Source organism: Musa acuminata, chromosome BXJ1-4 (genome assembly GCF_036884655.1).
Source record: "Musa acuminata AAA Group cultivar baxijiao chromosome BXJ1-4, Cavendish_Baxijiao_AAA, whole genome shotgun sequence".
In the NCBI taxonomy this organism is placed as follows: Eukaryota; Viridiplantae; Streptophyta; class Magnoliopsida; order Zingiberales; family Musaceae; genus Musa; species Musa acuminata.
This window is the reverse complement of record NC_088330.1, coordinates 12,627,918-12,647,500: the sequence shown is the minus strand read 5'-3', so window position 1 is coordinate 12,647,500 and position 19,583 is coordinate 12,627,918. Positions and strand designations below refer to the sequence as shown.

Here is a 19,583-nt window from a genome sequence, read left to right as displayed (position 1 = left end):
AATTGCCGTATTTGTATACAAAACGTATAATCCAACATTATAGATGTAAAGTAACATGAAGTCCATGTACATTCCATCTCTAGAATCTTCCTAGTTGAACTTTTTTATTTTATAGATTTTAGGTCCTCGGCTAACACTCTTATCAACAAAATTAGCTTATTTTCTACCATAGTTCAGATTTGTATCCGTTTGAGCGGGTTAAAAGTGGTTATTTTTGGTTTTGGTTTCCATTTAATAGTTTGGAAACTTGGAATAAACTTACCTGAACCAAGTAATGGTAACATATAACTGTATGCATGTTGAACTTGATAGATTGAGCGGTTAATTTACTTGAAGCATTCATGCTGCAATACCATGGTAAGCTGAAACTCTTATCCTCCAGTCCCTTGTTGTGCATCCCTTGCCTGGATCTCCTCATTCTTCTCCTGCTCTCTCTCTTCCCTGCCTTTTAGTTCCCGGCAGCCTGTAGTCACAGCAGTCATGGCTAGCAGCACAGGGAGAGGGACAAGGGAACAGATGAACATACAGCCTATCAGGGCCCTCTCCATAGCCTTGGCTTTGTCCTTGCTGGTGACAATCATCCTAGTCGAAAAGGCCATTACGGAGTGTTGGGTCCAGCCCATATGTGGGCTTGGACAATTGGGCCTATTGAGCCTAAATCAACAATTAAAAGAGAAAGATGTGAGATAGGGTAAAACATGAGAGAGAGGAAAGTTTTTTCGTACATGGTGTGAACGACGACAGCACATGACAAGAGAGAGAAAAGAAGAGAGAGAGAGAAGGAGAGAGAAAGATTAGGTTTTTGAGTTTTTGCTTGACGATCGGTGGCCAAACGTTGTCAGTTTTGGCCCAAATTTGATGTGGAGAATCCTTGCAGCAAACTCTACAATCCTAACGGTGTTGATCTACAGTTTACCTTCTCTAAGGTACTTTCCTGCTATATCCACTCTGTGAGACTTATAATTCTCTTTTGAGGAGATCCATCCTACATGACGATATGCTAGAGCCAAGATCTATGTTCTTGATGTTATTGTGATCCTCTGATTATTCTAGAGAAGACTTATTGTAAACCTGTTATCATTACTATTGATAGTGGAAGTTTGAGGTGGACTACGGTCCCGTGGTTTTTCCCACATTGGGTTTTCCACGTTAAAAGATTTGGTCTCATTGTGTGATTGATTTTTTGCTCTATTGTTTATGCTATGTTGGTTGATATTTTCATTTGGATGTCAAGTTGGTATTTTGATGAGGAACCCATTTTGATATACAAAGAGGGAAAAGAATATTTCGTTGCAATAGGTTTTTTTTCCAACAAGTGGTATCAGAGCAACAGGTTGTTTGGTACTAGTTTTTCTTGTGTGATTGAAATGGAGCAGTCAGATGGTATGATTAAATTGAACTCATCAAATTATTCCACTTGGAGGCGTCTGATGGAAGATTTGCTCTATTGCAAATCTTAGAAGATGAAGAATGAGAAGTTCAACATAGAAAAACTATTGCCTATATTAGAAGATGGATGGATATAAATTTGCATGAGCATATTTATGATGAAACCAGAGCTGATGTTGTTTGGCAAAGGTTAGAAAACCTCATTGCGAAAAAGACAGTGGGAAATAGAATTTCTCTCCTCAGAAGGCTTGTAAATTTGAAGTATAAAGATGGTGGTAATATTGTTGAGCATATAAGCCTATTTCAGAGTCTTGCAAACAAGCTGGTTGCTATGAAAATGAATATAGATGATGAGATGCAAGGATTACTACTTCTCAGCTCTTTACTAGAAAGTTGGGAAACATATATGGTGACAATTTGTAACTCCACGCCAGAGGGAACTCTAACTATAGATATGGTTAAAGACAGTTTGCTAAATGAAGATGCCAGAAGAAAAGAACATGGTGAATCTTCTTCTGGTGCATTTGTTACTAAAAAACAAGAAAGACGTGGAAGAAGTCATAGTAGAAACCCATATGGTTATAGAGGAAGATCCAAGTCTAGAAGAGATATCAAATGTTTTCACTATTACAGGCTAGGTCACATGAATAAAGAGTGTAGGTTTTGGAAGCGAGAACAGAATGACATGAAGAAAAACGAGAAAGAGACCAATACAATTGCTGCTGAAGGTAATATCACTATTGTTTGTGATGACGGTTGTGTTAGTCTTATAGCTCAGGACAGTAATTGGGTAATTGACTCCGGTGCTTCATTTCATGTTACTTCTCATGGTGATTTCTTTAGATCTTACACTGTTGGTGATTTTGGTAATGTCAGAATGGGAAACAGTGGTACATCTAAGATTGTGGGTATTGAAGATATTTGCTTGGAGACCAATATTGGGAGCAAATTGATACTCAAAGATGTAAGGCATGTTCCAGATATTCGTCTTAACTTGATATCTATAGGTAGACTTGATGATGAGGGCTTTGCACACTATTTTGGTGAAAGCAAATGTAAACTCACTAAAGGTTCTTTGATTGTGGCAAGAGGAAAGAAACTTAACTCTTTTTATGTCATGGAAGCTAAGCTACACAAAGGAGAGATTAATGCAATTCAAAAAGGTGAAAGTATAGATCTTTGACATAAGAGGCTTGGACATATCAACGAGAAGGGACTTCAAACTCTTGCTAGAAAGCAGTTCTTACTAGAGTTGCAAGGTACATCTCTTAAATCTTGTGATCATTGCTTAGCTGGAAAAACACATAGAGTTGCATTTCATACATATCCATCATCTAGAAGATCAGATGTTATTGATTTAGCTCATATTGATGTTTGTACTATGTAAACTAGAACTTTTGGAGGTGCTCTTTATTTTATTACTCTTATTGATGACCATTCTAGAAAGTGTGGGCTTTTGCTTTGAAATATAAAGATCAGGTACTCGATGTTTTCAAGAAGTTTCATGTTAGTGTTGAAAGAGAAACTGGCAGAAAACTAAAGTGTATTCGATCAGATAATGGTGGCGAGTACAAGGGTCCTTTTGAGAATTATTGCAGGTTTCATAGTATCAGGCTTAAGAAAACAGTTCCTAAAACTTCTTAACAGAACGGTGTGACATAAAGGATGAACAGAACCATTGAAGAAAGGATTAGGTGTATGCTTTCCCACGCCAAGTTACCAAAGTTATTTTGGGGGGAGGCTATGAGAACTACAGTTGATCTGATAAATCTTTCTCCATCAGTTCCTCTGAAAGGTGATGTTCCAGAGAGAGTATGGAGAGGAAAAGATATATCTTATAATCACTTAAGAGTCTTTGGGTGTAAAGCATTTGTTCATATTCCCAAAGATGAGAGGTCTAAGCTTGATAGTAAAGCAAAAGCATGTATCTTCTTGGGATATGGTCATGAAGAATTTGGGTATAGATTATGAGATCCAGTGAACAAGAAGATTATTAGAAGCAGAGATGTTGTGTTTCTTGAAAACAAATTGTTTGATGATGGTGATAATATTGAGAAGTCAGAAACCTCTGTTTATATTCCTTGGAGTTTGGGTCCAGTTCCTTCACCTGTAGTTCATGATGATCATGGGGGAGATGAACAAAAAGATTGTGGTGAGAATACCAGTGATGATACACCTACAGTTGATGATGCTGAACCAATTGAACAAGTACCTCCATCACCAGTTGAGATTCCATTTAGAAGATCCACTAGAGAGCGACAACCATCTATCAGATATCCTCCACATGAGTATGTTATGCTTACTGATGGGGGAGAGCCAGAAACTTACCAAGAAGCTATTTTACATGAGAATAAGAGTGAGTGGATTAAAGCCATGCAAGAAGAGATGAGATTCTTGCTTGAGAACCACACCTATGACTTGGTAAAATTACCTAAAGAGAAGAAAGCTCTCAAGAATAAGTGGGTTTACAAATTGAAGACTAAAAACAATGGCTCACAACAAAGATACAAGGCACGGCTAGTTGTGAAAGGATTCAGTCAAAAGAAAGGCATTGACTTTGAAGAAATATTTTCTCCAGTTGTGAAAATGTCCTCTATTCGAGTTGTTCTTGGTTTGGCTGCCCGCTTGAATTTAGAAGTTAAGCAACTTGATGTGAAAACAACATTTCTTCATGGTGACTTAGAAGAAGAAATTTACATGGAGCAACCAGAATGTTTCAAAGTCAAGAGAAAAGAAAATATGGTGTGTAAGCTTAGGAAAAGCTTATATGGACTCAAACAAGCACCTAGACAGTGGTATAAGAAGTTTGATTCCTTTATGATGAGCCAAGGGTATGATAGAACCACATCTGATCATTGTGTGTTTATGAAGAAACTTTCAGATGATGATTTTATTATTTTACTGCTATATGTTGATGATATGCTGATTGTTGGCCATGATCATGGTTTGCCGTACCGGTCCGACAGGCTTTCGGTACGCGGACCGCCTGTTACCGGTCTGGTACTGTAGCAGTACTGTAGCAGTGCTACAGTGCTCGGCACGCCTGAATATACCGCTCGGTACACCTGGGTGTACCGAGCGGTATACCGTACCGTACCGGTACCGAGCCCAGGTCGAAACTCCGGTACGGTACGGTATTGCGAACCTTGGCCATGATGTTGGAAAAATTGGAAAGCTTAAAAGAGAGCTAAGTAAGTCTTTTGCTATGAAAGACTTGGGATCGGTGAAACAAATACTTGGCATGAATATTCTTCGTGATAGGAAGAAAAAGAAGATTTGGCTATCTCAGGAGACTTACATTGAAAATGTTCTTGGAAAATTCAACATGAGTAAAGCCAAAGTAGTTTATTCTCCACTTGCAGGTCATTTCAAGCAAGGTTCGCAATACCGTATCGTACCGGTATTTCGACCTGCGCTCGGTACCGGTACGGTACGGACCGTACGGTATACCGAGCGGTACACCCAGGTGTACCGAGCGGTATACTCAGGTATGCCGAGTACTGTAGCACTGCTACAGTGCTACAATGCACTCGGACCGGTAACAGGCGATCCGCGTACCGACAATCTGTCGGACCAGTACGTACCGCCCGTACCGGGCGGTACAGTTCGGTACTGCAGACCATGATTTCAAGTTTAGTTTGAAACAATGTCCTACAAGTGAGAAAGAAAAAGAAGAAATGTCCAGAGTGCCTTACTCATATGCAGTAGGCAGTTTGATGTATACTATGGTTTGTACTAGGCCAAATATAGCTCATGCAGTTGGAGTTGTCAGCCGATTTCTCTCTAATCCCAGAAAAGAATATTAGGCAGCAATGAAATGGATATTAAAATATCTAAGAGGTACTTCCAGGTTATGTTTATGTTTTGATAATGATGAACCTATGTTATAAGGGTACACAAATGCAGACATGACAGGTGATACTGATTCCAGGAAGTCCACTTTGGGATTCTTGATGACATTTGCAGGAGGAGCAGTCTCTTGGCAGTCTAAGTTACAAAAGTGTGTTGCTCTATCAACCACAGAAGCAGAATACATAGCAATTACTGAATCTTGCAAGGAAGCTTTATGAATGAAAAAGTTTCTACAGGAATTGGGCTTGAAACAGGAAGGATATACTGTTTACTGTGACAGTCAGAGTGTCATTCACCTCTCCAAGAATTCAACATACCATTCTAGATCCAAGCATATTGATGTGAGATATCACTGGATTCGTGATATGCTTGAGATGAAAGAATTACAGTTGAAAAAAGTGCATACTAATGAGAATGGATCAGATATGTTGACAAAGTCTTTGCCTAAGGAGAAGCTTGAAGCATGTAGGCGAAGAGCAGGTTTGGTACAGCCCACCATATGAGCTGGAGGGAGAGAATTGTTGGGTCCAGCCCATATGTGGGCTTGGACAATTGGGCCTATTGAGCCCAAATCAGCAATTAAAAGAGAAAGATGTGAGATAGGGTAAAACACGAGAGAGAGGAAAGTTTTTTCGTATGTGGTGTGAGTAGCGACAGCACACGACAAGAGAGAGAAAGAGAGAGAAAGAGAGAGAAAGATTAGGTTTCTGAGTTTTCTGCTTGACGATCGGTGGCCAAACGTTGTCAGTTTTGGCCCAAATTTGATGTGGAGAATCCTTGCAGCAAACTCTACAATCCTAACGGTGTTGATCTACAGTTTACCATCTCTAAGGTACTTTCCTGCTATATCCACTCTGTGAGACCTAGAATTCTCTTTTGAGGAGATCCATCCTATATGATGATATGCTAGAGCCAAGATCCATGTTCTTAATGTTATTGTGATCCTCTGATTATTCTAGAGAAGACTTATTGTAAACCTGTTATCATTACTATTGATAGTGGAAGTTTGAGGTGGACTACGGTCCTGTGGTTTTTCCCACATTGGGTTTTCCACGTTAAAAGATTTGGTCTCACTGTGTGATTGATTTTTTACTCTATTGTTTATGCTGTGCTGGTTGATATTTTTATTTGGATATCAAGTTGGTATTTTGATAAGGAACCCATTTTGATACACAAAGAGGGAAAAGAATATTCTACTTTAATAGGTTTTTTCCCAACACGGAGCTGGTGATCTTGCTGCTGGTAAAAGCACCTTGATCTTCCAGAGTGGTGGCGCCATACATGTTTATCCATGCAGATGGCACGTTGACCTAATGGGGCTGTCTCCAGAATAGAAGGACCATATTCTTAAATGGGGCATATAAAGTACATAAGGAAAATATCAAAAGGAGTAAGAAAAATGTGCTGTTAGATAAGATAATTCGATGATTCGTTGTTAACAATTTAAACAGGGCAAATGCTTATTATTTCTTTCAAGGTGGAATATTCATGCTGGCTTACAGTCTTTTGCAGGAGCCATTTAAAAATGTACCTGTCATCTGGACCATCCACGAAATGGTCCTGCACCTTTCTTCAAGTGAATATGCTGCAAATGGTCAGGATCAGCTTTTGAATGACTGGAAGCAAATTTTTAGCAGAGCTACTGTTGTAGTGTTTCCGACATATTTGATGCCGGTAATACACTTTTGTCATGCTTTTGAGCTGTTTGATGATATTTAGACTTTGCTGATATTGATTGGTACAGAGCTCAGATCTAAATTGCTGTACTTATTTTCCAATGTTTGTCAATGTTTTTCTATGCTTTCAGATGATGTATTCGGCATTTGATGCTGGCAACTTTCTGGTTATTCCTGGTTCTCCTTCTGAAGCATGGGAGGCAATTAACTCAGCCACACAGAAAATCCATAATTCCGAAGAAAATATGGGTCATTCACCAGAGGAACTTCTAATTGCTATTGTCAGCAGTCAGTTCCTATATAGTGGTAAGTTGATAGAGCATGCCATAATCCTGGAAGCGTTAATGCCACTGCACCAACAGTTTCTGCATGTGAATACTTCTTATTCTTCTCTGAAAATTGGCATTTTGGGTGCAAATTTTACTGGTGCACAGAGGACTGCTTTGGAGGTAATTTTCTTTCTCAACGCAATCATCGTTCTTGCTCCAGTGTTCTTGTTTTTGCTAATATTTTCTTGATCAATGTTAACATCATATAAATAATTTCAGGCAATTGCTCGAAATGTTGGCTTTCCAAGCAACATTGTGGAGAATATTGTTGTTGCTGGAGACATGAACAACTTTATTAACATAGCAGATATTGTAATATATGGATCATTTCTTGAGGAACAATCCTTTCCCAGTGTTCTTATGCAAGCTATGAGTCTGGGAAAGCTGATTATTGCTCCAGACCTAGACATGATCAGCAAATATGTATGTAGATGCTTAGATACTTATTATTGATTTTCCAGTTCTTTCATAGTATTTTGCTAACTACATTGTTTGATTGCTTAGGTGGTCAATGAGGTAAATGCATACCTTTTCTCTAAAGAGAAAGTTGGCATGCTGAGAAAGATTTTGCTTGAAGTAGTTTCAAATGGAAAATTGTCTCTATCTGCTCGGCAAGTTGCAGCAGTTGGTAAAAGGCATGCCAGAAACCTAATGGCATCTGAAACAATTCAAGGCTATGTTTCATTGTTAGAAAAGGTTCTCAAGTTTCCATCAGAAATTGCACTTCCTAAGCCTGTCAAAGAGATCCCTTTGAGACTAAGTGAGGAATGGCAATGGGATCTTTTTTTGAATTTAAGAAACATGAACAATCTAAATAGAAGCTTTATAAGTTATAGAATGTTAAACAAACTCAAGGAGCAGTTAGATCACAGCAGTTCTGCTAATACTTCTGCAAATTTTGACAAAGCCTTGTCCTCGGTAGCCTGGGAAGAAGAGAAAATCATTGAGATGGTGAATGCTAAGAAACGAATAGAAGAAGAAGAGGTGAGAAAGTTTGGTTGATAAAATTTCACTTTCATTTCGCAGTATATATTGACTTTTTTTAAACCACTTCTCAGAGCATTTTCTATTGAAACTCAATGCAGTTAAGGGATAGGAGTGATCAGCCTCATGGAACATGGGACGAGGTATATAGGAGTGCTAAAAGAGCTGACAGAGAAAGAAATGAGTTGCATGAGAGAGATGACAGGGAGCTTGAGCGGACAGGTCAGCCCTTGTGCATATATGAACCGTATTTTGGTGAAGGGGCTTGGCCTTTTCTGCACCAAACCTCACTCTATCGTGGAATTGGCTTAGTAAGTAGTTGAGAATCTTATTTTATGCTACATTTGTTATCAGAACATCGTTCTATAATGATCATAAAGAAAGGTGAAAATGATTCCTGAAAGGACAGAGATAAATAGCTGCCTCACACTCTGGTATCCATATGTTAGATAGTAGTTAATGTTGAAGAAGGTTATATCATATGTTCAAAAGTTTCAATGTTGTGCTTATAAAATGTGGAGATTCGGCCATCTCTCTGAAGTAATTATAGATGCAAGAAAAATTAGGGAATTATGTGTACATAAAAAGATAAATGATTAGATGTAAGTTAAGTTAAGATCTGCTTACTGGTGCTAAGGAGCTTGGATCTTCTCTTCTTGTTCCGTTCTGCCATATATACCTGTAAAGAAAGGACAGCACACACCTCTTTTTGTTGATTGCAATTTTTTCCAAAGATCATTGTTTCTTGGCAAGTTAGCTTTGATGATACCTGTAAACGAAGGATGGCACACACTCTGGCACAAATAAAAATGCCTCATGTTGAAACCTTTCTAGGATGGCATGTCCTCACCCATTCCAAATGTGGCCATCAACATGACAATTCTTGTGTTTAACAATTAAATAATTCTTGCTATCATTATAGTTAGCTACATGAAAACCTTTTTTGCCTGCTTACCATGAAAGCATGGTTATTTAATAGTCATCCAAAGGACGAAGGCCTGGAGCTGATGATGTAGATGCTTCTTCTCGTCTTCCACTTCTCAGTAATTCATATTACCGAGATGCACTTGGTGAATGTGGAGCATTTTTTGCTTTGGCTAACCGGATTGATCGTGTACATAAGAATGCTTGGATTGGTTTTCAATCGTGGAGAGCGTCAGCTAGAAAGGTACATTTTTCTAAGCTCCACAATAATAGGCTGTTTAAATGCCATAACATAGTGCACAAGAATAATAGCATTTATGATACACGTCTGTAAACTTTTTGTACTTGTCATCTTATATTTTACAGCTTGCAACTTCTGTGAACAAGTCTTGGTCTAAGCTTTAAAGGCATAGAAATTTCATATAATTGGCGGTGACAACATGACTTTCTGTGGTTTTCCCATGATGCATTGTTTTGATTACGCAAGACAGCTTATTTGTCACTTGCTTGCAATTTCTTTACTGGTATATCCTATTTGTAATGCTCTTTTGTTGCCTTAATTTTGGCCTTTGTTTTACGATGGTTTTGATAAGAATCAGTGTTACAACTCAACCACCACCTTTAATCTTGCAGCTCATTCTTCCTTCTCTTGTTTCCTTGTATTTTATGCTCTCCTTTAGGCCTTCTCTTGTATTGATGTGTTTATCGCTGGTTGCTGATGTTCTTTCTAATTGAACTAGCTGAACGTATATATCAATAAGTTGTGCTAGATCTTTATGGTCATTAAAGATTACTGTACGCAAAGGGAAATGCCTTGTTGACATATTGAAGATCTTGCAGTTAGTTCATTGTCCATTTTGGAGAATGTAGCAGGCGGAGAGTGCGCTAGTTTGTCTCTTGACATCTTGGCAGACTATATGGTTTTTTATATGCTTTTTATGGAAGCATGAAGGCTAGAAATTCCAAATGAAAACTCAAATCTAAAACCTTATAGCACAGTGATTAATGTTGTGGTGGTTGCAGATCAAATATGCAGAGACTAACAATCTGCAACTTGACTATTTTTAACCCACATGATCAAGTGGATTGGATTAGCTCTGGCTTTTGCTACTGTCTACAGGTCAGTTTATCTAAAGAAGCTGAGGCCAAACTCTTGGAGGCCATTCAGACACAAAGGCATGGAGATGCTCTTTACTTCTGGATTCGGCTGGACACAGATCCAAGAAACCCTCGGCAACTAGAATTTTGGGATTTTTGTGATGCCATAAATGCTGGAAACTGCAGGTAAGATAAATGCTTTTGTCATTCCTGTATATATTTCTTGTCAGTACAATTCAGTATACAAAACAGTTTCAACCAGAATAAGATAATCTTATAGTAGTGATCTTCAACTACTCCATTGTGAAGTGTGTTGAGAAACCTGTGATGTCATGCACTATTTTAGGATGAAAACCGCTTAGACATAAAGCTTACATTTGTAGGAGTTAATGATGTGATTTTGTTAAATACAGTCAACCAACTTCCAATCTTCTATCTACGTTTCTGAAGTCATTTGTAGGAATTAATGATGTGATTTTGTTAAATACATTTCTTGTGACTGGTTTCATCTGAGCAACATACATTGAATTTAAAATTTGGAGCACAAGATCTTACTCTGTAGCATGGAACTGCTGCTTATCACCATATAGATGTTTCTTGGGGTTTATGTTTTAAAGATTGACAGGACGGAGGTGCCCTTTGTATGTTAATATGTATATCTAGGATTAGTTACTTATTTAAAACTTTTATGCTCTATGAAGGTTTGCTGTTGTTGAGATCCTCCGAAGAATGTATGGTGTACAAGATGATTGGGATTCATTACCTCAGATGCCAAATGATGGGGATTTCTGGTCTGTGATGCACAGCTGGGTTTTGCCCACGAGGTCTTTCCTTGAGTTTGCCATGTTCTCAAGGTACACATCTTTGTAAATGATTATAGTTTTCGCAGGCTTGGCACATGTTGAATTGCCACTTGCATATGTTTGAGAAATGGTTTTCATGCTGTCCATGACAATCAGTAGCTAATGTTGTATGAAAAATAACCTACATGGTTCTGCTTTTCAAATGCATTTTTGTCATTTTTCAACTGAAACAACAATTTTGGTTTAACAAGATTAATGCAAACTAAACACGGGTAGTTATCCTGGTTTATGCCATGAGATAGGCTCATTAGATGGGATACATGATGCTTATTAATCCTTTTGACCCACATAAGGTCTTCTTACACGGGAGGAAGTCCACTTGCAAATATGTTCTTTCTGCCTATGCATGTGCCTTACATGCTAGACTGATGGCATGGGCTAGAGCACAATTTAGAGCCTGAATATTCTGATGTGACATATGGATTTAAGTTCCCATTCCACATATTATTTCTAGCTAGCATTGTGTGTTTTTTTGGTATCCAGTACCATCAGCCTAGTTATTGAGAGTTCTATCATGTCTACATGAAGCTACAACGTACCTACCGTACATCAAAAGTTTTTACTGCTCATATTGGAGCTAGTGGCTATTTTATATATCTAATTGTACGTCTAAGCTCCTTCTGTGACAAAAAATAAATCTACATAAATATTGAGGATGCTCAAACCAAAATGTAAAGTAGGAGCTCTTGTTGACTTTTGAAACTTTTATTATACCGGCTAATTTCATAAGAATCATGACACAAAGTTCTTAACGTTTGACTAAAACTATCCCACTGATAATTAAAAATTTCAAGAAGAGCCAAGTTATGCAAGTAATTTATGTCTTTTTATGAAGATCTACTTGGTGATAAAAGAAATTACATTCGAATTGCTTCACATAGAGTTTAAGGGTCTTTCTTTTTTCATAGTCAACTAACCTGTGGTAGGTGTCATCACATGAAGTTCTATTAAATTATTTTGAATATTGTGATAATATCTGAAATGACAGACTAACTAGTCCGTGATACGTTGTCACTATGTCTTGTAATGATTTATTGACTTCAATGTTGCTAGTCATGCTATCTGTATTTATTGCTTCCTATTTCCTTTTCAGAATGTTTGTAGATGCCTTGGATGCAATGGTGTATGATGAACACAACACAAGCGGGTATTGTCTTTTGAGCATATCAAAGGTAATAATCATTCCTATTAGCTTCAGTATTTTTTGTTCTTTGATATTTTAAATATTTCGGAACTTAATCTAGTCTTGTCAAAGTAAGTCTTTTAGAATAATGGTGCAATACATTTTGCTGCGTGCAATATTTAAGTAAAAACTAGATAGTCCTTGAGGATTCCCATCTACCTAATGTGTCTTTCGGTGGTAATATGTATTCCTCATTCCACTTGATGACATTGTCGTCTTGAACTTCCCCATCTAACAGTTGCTATACTATTAACTCAAAAAAATACATTTGTTATTTACTTTTTTTTTACAGAAGTACTCGTATAATTGGATCGAACTCTTGTACATATTCATGCACTGCCCATCTAACTGGGATTGAATTCCCACCGATAGATACGAGCAATAAATCCATAACAATAATAAAGATCGTGACTGTTGATAGTAAGATCCTACTTTCATCTTAAATGCGGTTAGACTAGCAATATACATGAGAATTATATCAAGCGAAGAAAGCAACTTACGATTGAATATATTGTGCATATTGATATATTTTGCAGCATGATCGAATGTGTTTACACATACAAATATATGACTATAGACATGTATCGATATGCTCGGCTTCGATGGTTCTAGTTGCCATAGATTTGAAGGCCTGAACTAAGAACCAGTATGTTTAAACTGCATGTTACAGGACAGACAATGCTATTCCCGTCTGCTGGAGCTTCTTGTCAATGTGTGGGCATACCATAGTGCACGACGGATAGTCTATGTCAACCCAGAGTCCGGGGCTATGCAGGAGCAGCACAGGCTGAAGAAAAGGAGAGGTCAGATGTGGATCGGCTGGTTCTCTTACACCACACTGAAAGGTATAGATGAGGATCTGGCAGAGGAAGCTGATTCAGACCACCCTGATCGGAGATGGCTCTGGCCCTCCACTGGTGAGATCGTTTGGCAGGGCGTATATGAGCGGGAGCGCAACATGCGGCAACAGCAGAAAGAAAGAAGAAAACAACATAGCAGAGACAAGATCCAGAGAATAAAGAAGCGGGCACGTCAAAAGACGCTTGCCAAGTACATAAAACCACCACCCGACGAAGCTGACCATTTGAACACTACAACAGTCCGGTGACCATTTTCTTTCGAGGAAATCATTTGCTAACTCCTGCTGCATGTCCAAATTTTCGTGCTCCCGTTGGCCTTTGGTGCTAACTGTTTCTTTTTTTATTTTTATCATCCTCAGCTGTGGACGCTTTGGCCACTGTTAGCAGTACTGTATACGGTATCTTTCACTTCAATGTGTTGTATCACTGAGGAAAGGATTGAAACTTCAAATGTACATTAGCTGATCCCATCATATGTTATAACAGCAAGTATTCAATTCTTTAAGGCATTCATGATGTATTCGTGCCAAGCTTTTTTGTGCCATCACTAATCTGTGAGGTATTTATTTCCATCTACTACTCGTTGGTTTAACATGCGAGTCAAAACGAATGATAATGAAACCACTGTTGCTTGCGTCTAATGCTTTTGTTCTGAGGTGCACATTTGATCGTAGCAGATGGCTTACATACTGTTGTCGCCACCTATTGCCAATTCTTCTCCTCCTCCAACTTCGATGTGGTTTACATTTGGTAGGAGATTAGGGCCATCGATCCCTATGAGTACGGCTCTAAACGCACCTTGTTCACCCATCGTCTCATTGTAATTTGTGGCCATCGCATCGAACCCAGTCTCATTCTTCTTCGAGTCAACAGTTGTTTTTGTTCCGTCGCTGAGTCGCTCGAAGGTCGTCACTTTCCTCACCATTTAACGTAACCTCATGCGTGGTTCCTACTTTTGCATGTTGGGAAACATCGTGGTGCTTGCGATTACACCACCAAAGGCGTGGTTCCTTCTTTTGCATGTAGGGAAACATCGTGGTGCTTGCGATTACACCACCAAAGGCGTGGTTCCTTTTCTCGGCATCCCACTTTACAGCACACCCGAGTCATTAGGGCAGTGACAAGTGGTAGAAGTTCTTAGGTGCGGTTGCATGGGGAAGAGCTGCTTTGGTTCATCGTACGCCCTCCTTTCTCGGGTCCTACACGAAGACCACAGAGACAAGAATGTTATGTCCCCGAAAACTTTCTCGGCTCCTCGTGGAAACCGGCAACAGCAACAGGGAGATTCCCCGATCGAGATACCACCAGCAGGTGTCCTACCGATCGATCAGAACTAGGGTTTCAGTTCATGCAGAGGAGGGTGCAACAGAGATTAATCTGACACTAGTTTAACTTTAAGATACAGATCCATACATTGCGTCAACTGTAGAGCCAAAGCATGACGTACTGGATAGATTCCTTTTTGACAGGAAGTATCCTGCAAAACACACACACAACTTGCAGCTAAGCGACGAGAGAATCTTTGCAGCTGAATTCAAAGGTCCTCTTCATCACGAGCATAATAATTGTCCAACATTTCTTCTTTATCATCTTCTATTCTTTAATCAGTATATGCAGTAACAGTTAGCAAACAATCCGATGCATGCATGGCCACGACACGACTTCCTGATAGAAAAGCATCACTAAGGGGCTCCAATGTCATTCAATTATTGTAACAGTGATAATCTCAAAACAAAAGGAGAATCATTAATGGAGACATCTGTTGTCTTTCAGCTGAGGAAGAAGAACAGAGGAGTTAAAAAAGATAAACGAGGCAACTCCATATTGCCACCCATATGTCACAAAGATGAACATGAACAGCTCCAACTCTTCCATTGTCTTCGCAGCCATGACAAGTTGATACATATACCATCATCCATGGATCCATTAAATAAATATTTCGCAATCACTCCATTACATGAGATCGCATCAGCTCCATACTGCAAATATTCTCCACACACGATTGTGGCTGTTTTCTGTGGAAGAGCACGTCTTCTTGTGAATAAACAAGCGGAGGAACACATGAGCACCCACCTGGGTGCACGTGAATTGTTCATTGCCCTTCTTGTGGACAAACATCTCCACCACAGTCAGCTCCATGGTTTCAGATGTGGAACATAAGATAGAAAAGCAACACACAAACGAAATTGGTGAAAAGGAATCCGATCCACTTTTACCAAAATAATGGCATAATTAATGTCTATGGCTTGCATCAGGTGACTAAAGCGTCGGTCAAGAGTTGGAACTTTTGCCCTAGTGGGAGAGGTCATACATAACCCACTCGAACAAAAGCAGCTTTCTTGGATTGACCAGTGTAGTGTAAGAATAAAAATAAATGGATTCGATCAACACTATTAGAGTAATCAGATATCTTGGATTGACAAGTGGAAGAATAAAAGTAAATGGATTCAATCAGCATAATTAGCGTAATCAGATATCTTGAGAAAGGTGAGGAATAAAGATTTCCAAACCCATCCATCATCTCCATATCATATCACAATATTTATTAGTCGCAAAAACAAGAAATGGGGTTCTCGGGTGAAAAACACATAGCTTTAATGGTCATTTAATAGGATGATAAAGCATTTGTTACTCAAAAGCCAATATGACATGCAACAACAAAACCTTAAAGGTTTGTTATTAAAAAAAAGAAAAAAAGGTAAGAGTATAACCAAAAAAGAAATTGATAAAATCAGATCAGAAAAGCTTGAACAAGAAAGTTAGCAACTCAAGCCAAGTATTTTGACATGAAGGTATGAAAATATTTCCCATAATCTGGTACCCAAAAGGGAAGGAAATATAAAGAAGGTAAGAAAGAAACAAAAAAGCTAACCGAGAGCAGTCTGAGGGGATACGATGAAGAAATAAGTAATGATAAACCTAGTTCTGAGTTTTCATGAAGTTGCCAAAAAGGGAGCTCCCTTCAGTCCAAGCACAGGCAGCACGGGATCCAGTTTACCTCCCGCATCATTCACTCAGCTACCAAGTTAAGATGCTTCTTGGTAATTGGATGAATGAGTCGGCAGCTAAAGAAACCCCATCCCCACCGATGAGTGGACTGAAGGAAGCTCTCTTTACCCATTCCCATCCGAACTCATGAGCCACGGTGCCCCCTCCCCACTAAAAGAAGACATTTGTAAGGGTTCATCATGTCATGCACATATTTGATCCTGAGAAGAGTCTTTAACTTCGTCAAGAAGAAGAAGAAGGATGCGGCCAATACTGGGAGAGCCATGATCTTCCGACCTTGATCTTATTATTAAGCTGTTGTTGAAGAGAGAGAGAAAGAGAGGGAAGAAGAAGAAGAAGAAGAAGAAGAAGAAGAAGAAGGGAAAACATCGGCTTTCAATAAAGAGCAAAGGCGACGAAGCCGAAGGATTGAACAAGACACAGTGAGCGCTTCACTTGAACAAGCCCATGGATCTGAAGACAGGAGGGGCCCTTTAAATAGCTACTCCAAAGGCCTATATCACATCACCAAACAGTAGCAAGAATTATAGTATAATATTGTCACGGTTGAAGGAAACTAGGGTTTCATTATGAGACAGCCCTTGCTGCTCTCTCTCTCTCTCTCTCTCCCCTAAGGTCACACTTGTTTAATCCCTTTCAACCATCCTTTTGTCTGCTACATTACATGTGCCTATTTTAACCAAGTGAAGCTACATGATTCCTTTTAAATTGAGTACATATACTGCATTGTTCTATTTAACATGGCTCACAAGCATATATTAGTTTAACTTCATGATCTACAATGTTCTTCTCGCTTAATCATGATTCTGTTCGATCAAGAAAATAACAAGTATGACTCAACTTGTCACCCATGTCCTACCTACAAGGTGCGACTACACATCAAAAAACCAAGGGCAGAGAGAATGGAGGATATGAGTTAGATGCTCATAGATTATACCAAGTCTGCATGCATTTCATGCTCTCGTTTATAATTATACCTTCTTTTGTTCCTTTCTAGCTAACCATTATACAAAAAAACAAAAAAAGTTATGATCTGAGCCTTAACAACATGACAATGAACCAATCTTCTTTTTAGTTTATAGAAAATGACCAACAGTTATGAAGCTTACACCAACTTCCACAGAACATCACACTCTTTTTGTCTATTTGCTATCATAAAAATACATAACAAATGCCATCTCTACAGATTAGATAAAGATGATCGAGAGGAGGATTTCTTTTTCTTGAAAAATACTATAATTAAAATTATGCTTTATTTTCATACTTAGGCTTACAGATGAAATGACAATGGTTCGAAAAAACTTCAGTCGTAACATCTTTCGTCTTCCAAAGATACTTAAAATTAGACAACAAACAAAAATTAATCTCCTCCTTTTTTTCTTTCTTTTATTATATAAAAATGTACCTTTTAATTAGCCATATTTTGATGAAACATCGACTAACGTATTCCGCCAAGAAAAAGAAAGTTGGTATCATCAATGATAACAAGGCTCAATTTAGATACTGGAAGTTTCACGATCATCGATATTATATCAGCTACGCCAAATCCATGTGCTCATGTAAATTATCAAGATGGTCTTGATTATTTTCCACATTTCCTATTCAAATGTGCTATATCTTCACCGAAAAGTTGACGAATTGCGCCCCCCCCCTCCCAAAAAAAAGCCTCTCGTTTTTAGAGTTTTCAAACAGTGCTATTTTTTTTTCTCTAATATTCGGAATATATATTTTTTCTTTTTCCCATGGACGGATTCATAGGTTGAATTGATTCGCTAGTATTTTATACATTATTATAATGTTTACAGTAATATAAAAAAAAACACTACAATATAGTTGCATGAACTTTGTAAAATATTATGTTTATAGTATTTTTATGCTGCATTATAATGTTTTCAGTAATATTATAAAAACGCTACAACATAATATTTTTTATTTTCAGTAATACTATATATTACTAGGAAAACATTGTAATACTATATAAAAACACTATAACACAATTGTTTTGTTCTGTGTTATATGTTTTTGAGTATTGCCGAAAACACTGTAATGTAGTGTAAAAACATCATAATCAGATCGGTGATCGATCCATAATAATAATAATAATAATAATAATAATAATAATAATAATAATAATAATAATAATAATAATAATAATAATAATAATGTAAAATACATCACTTTTGTCGTAGTGCCCGGGGGTTAATCAATCGTCTTTTTGATCGAGACAAAGGCTATAACCTTCCTTAAGATCTGTGACCGCAGCCCTTGCCACCAGGCGTATACAACATTCTACCTCCGATCGTAGTACCGTATTGACGTAATGACCATGATATACGACGACATTCACATAGAAGGTGTAGATCATCAACAGTCGACCATGCGATTTGGCATTACGGGCACCATACCAACATCAACATTGATAAGATCTTACGCCAGTATGCTGATATAATTAATATTCACATGAAATCTACATGTTGATGTACTTACTAAGTAATTCTAAACTCTGCGCATGTGTATACCGTCGCATCAAAATCACGCAAAGTGATAGTGTAAGATATGTGCATGCACGTGTGAGCAGAACTCGTATAGCTTTTCCTCGGGGTTGATGAAGCTTTTGGATGCAAGGACGGAACAGACTTGACGAATCCAGGTAGCATATGTTTGACGAAATAGTAATGGCGACACGCGGTAGGACCCTGAAAGCTGTCAAAGGACTCGGCATTATACATTGACAACAGCTTGCAGGCTCGAGCCCGCATCTCGTAAAAGATTGCGATGCTCTCCTCCCATCACACATCTAAACCCTAACAGTGCACGCAGTACGTACGGCAAAGCCTGATTACTGCTTAAGAGGAAGCTGGTCCGATAGCAGCACTGTGAGCTCCACCGCTGCTTCGCGTCTCCCGATCTCATCCCACCGACTTGCTCGGCACAAATCACGGGAGCTACGCCTCTTTGTTGTGTCTCTTTAAATATTATCCATGCAATGCAAGGAGTTATGAGGACGATCTTACGACTGTTGTCATTTGCATGCAATTTCTTCGTGGGTTTATGTAATGGAGCCTCTGTGAAAGATCTTTATGGTCATCGATATTAATGGGCAGTGTCACATGGTAGAGCAGTGGCACAATGGGGTTGCTGAGTTCATGAGAGAGATTCCCTTGGCCTCCCGTCTTTTCGACCTCAAAAGCTATGTAATGTCCTGCGCTGGTACGTACCCTCTGACCTCTCCCAAGAGATTCCCCTCGCCAATCGCTTCCTTCCCGGTCAAATCCTTTCCTCAGGCTGTTGTTTCCGAGGCCACCTCTCTTTGGAGCAGTTGGTCACAAGCAACTACAACAGTTTGGTGGTTTCTTTCCTCCTCGCTTCCTTGTTCTTCTTCTTGGGTCCTGTTGATGTGACCCACCATCCAATAC

The 19,583-nt window shown here is 38.6% G+C and overlaps 1 protein-coding gene across 1 annotated transcript in view; it reads left to right on the top strand.

Moving 5' to 3' along the window:
• The window catches only part of LOC135649596 (uncharacterized), a 16,263-nt gene extending 2,600 nt beyond the window's left edge, over positions 1-13,663 (top strand). The window contains exons 5-14 of the mRNA XM_065168119.1: positions 6,744-6,915; positions 7,049-7,366; positions 7,466-7,669; positions 7,751-8,230; positions 8,332-8,541; positions 9,210-9,398; positions 10,275-10,438; positions 10,954-11,106; positions 12,209-12,287; positions 12,969-13,663. Of these exons, the coding sequence (XP_065024191.1) occupies positions 6,744-6,915; positions 7,049-7,366; positions 7,466-7,669; positions 7,751-8,230; positions 8,332-8,541; positions 9,210-9,398; positions 10,275-10,438; positions 10,954-11,106; positions 12,209-12,287; positions 12,969-13,406 (2,407 nt within the window). The 3' untranslated portion in view covers positions 13,407-13,663. The remainder of the gene's footprint in view (positions 1-6,743; positions 6,916-7,048; positions 7,367-7,465; positions 7,670-7,750; positions 8,231-8,331; positions 8,542-9,209; positions 9,399-10,274; positions 10,439-10,953; positions 11,107-12,208; positions 12,288-12,968) is intronic.
• Positions 13,664-19,583: the final 5,920 nt, after the last annotated feature.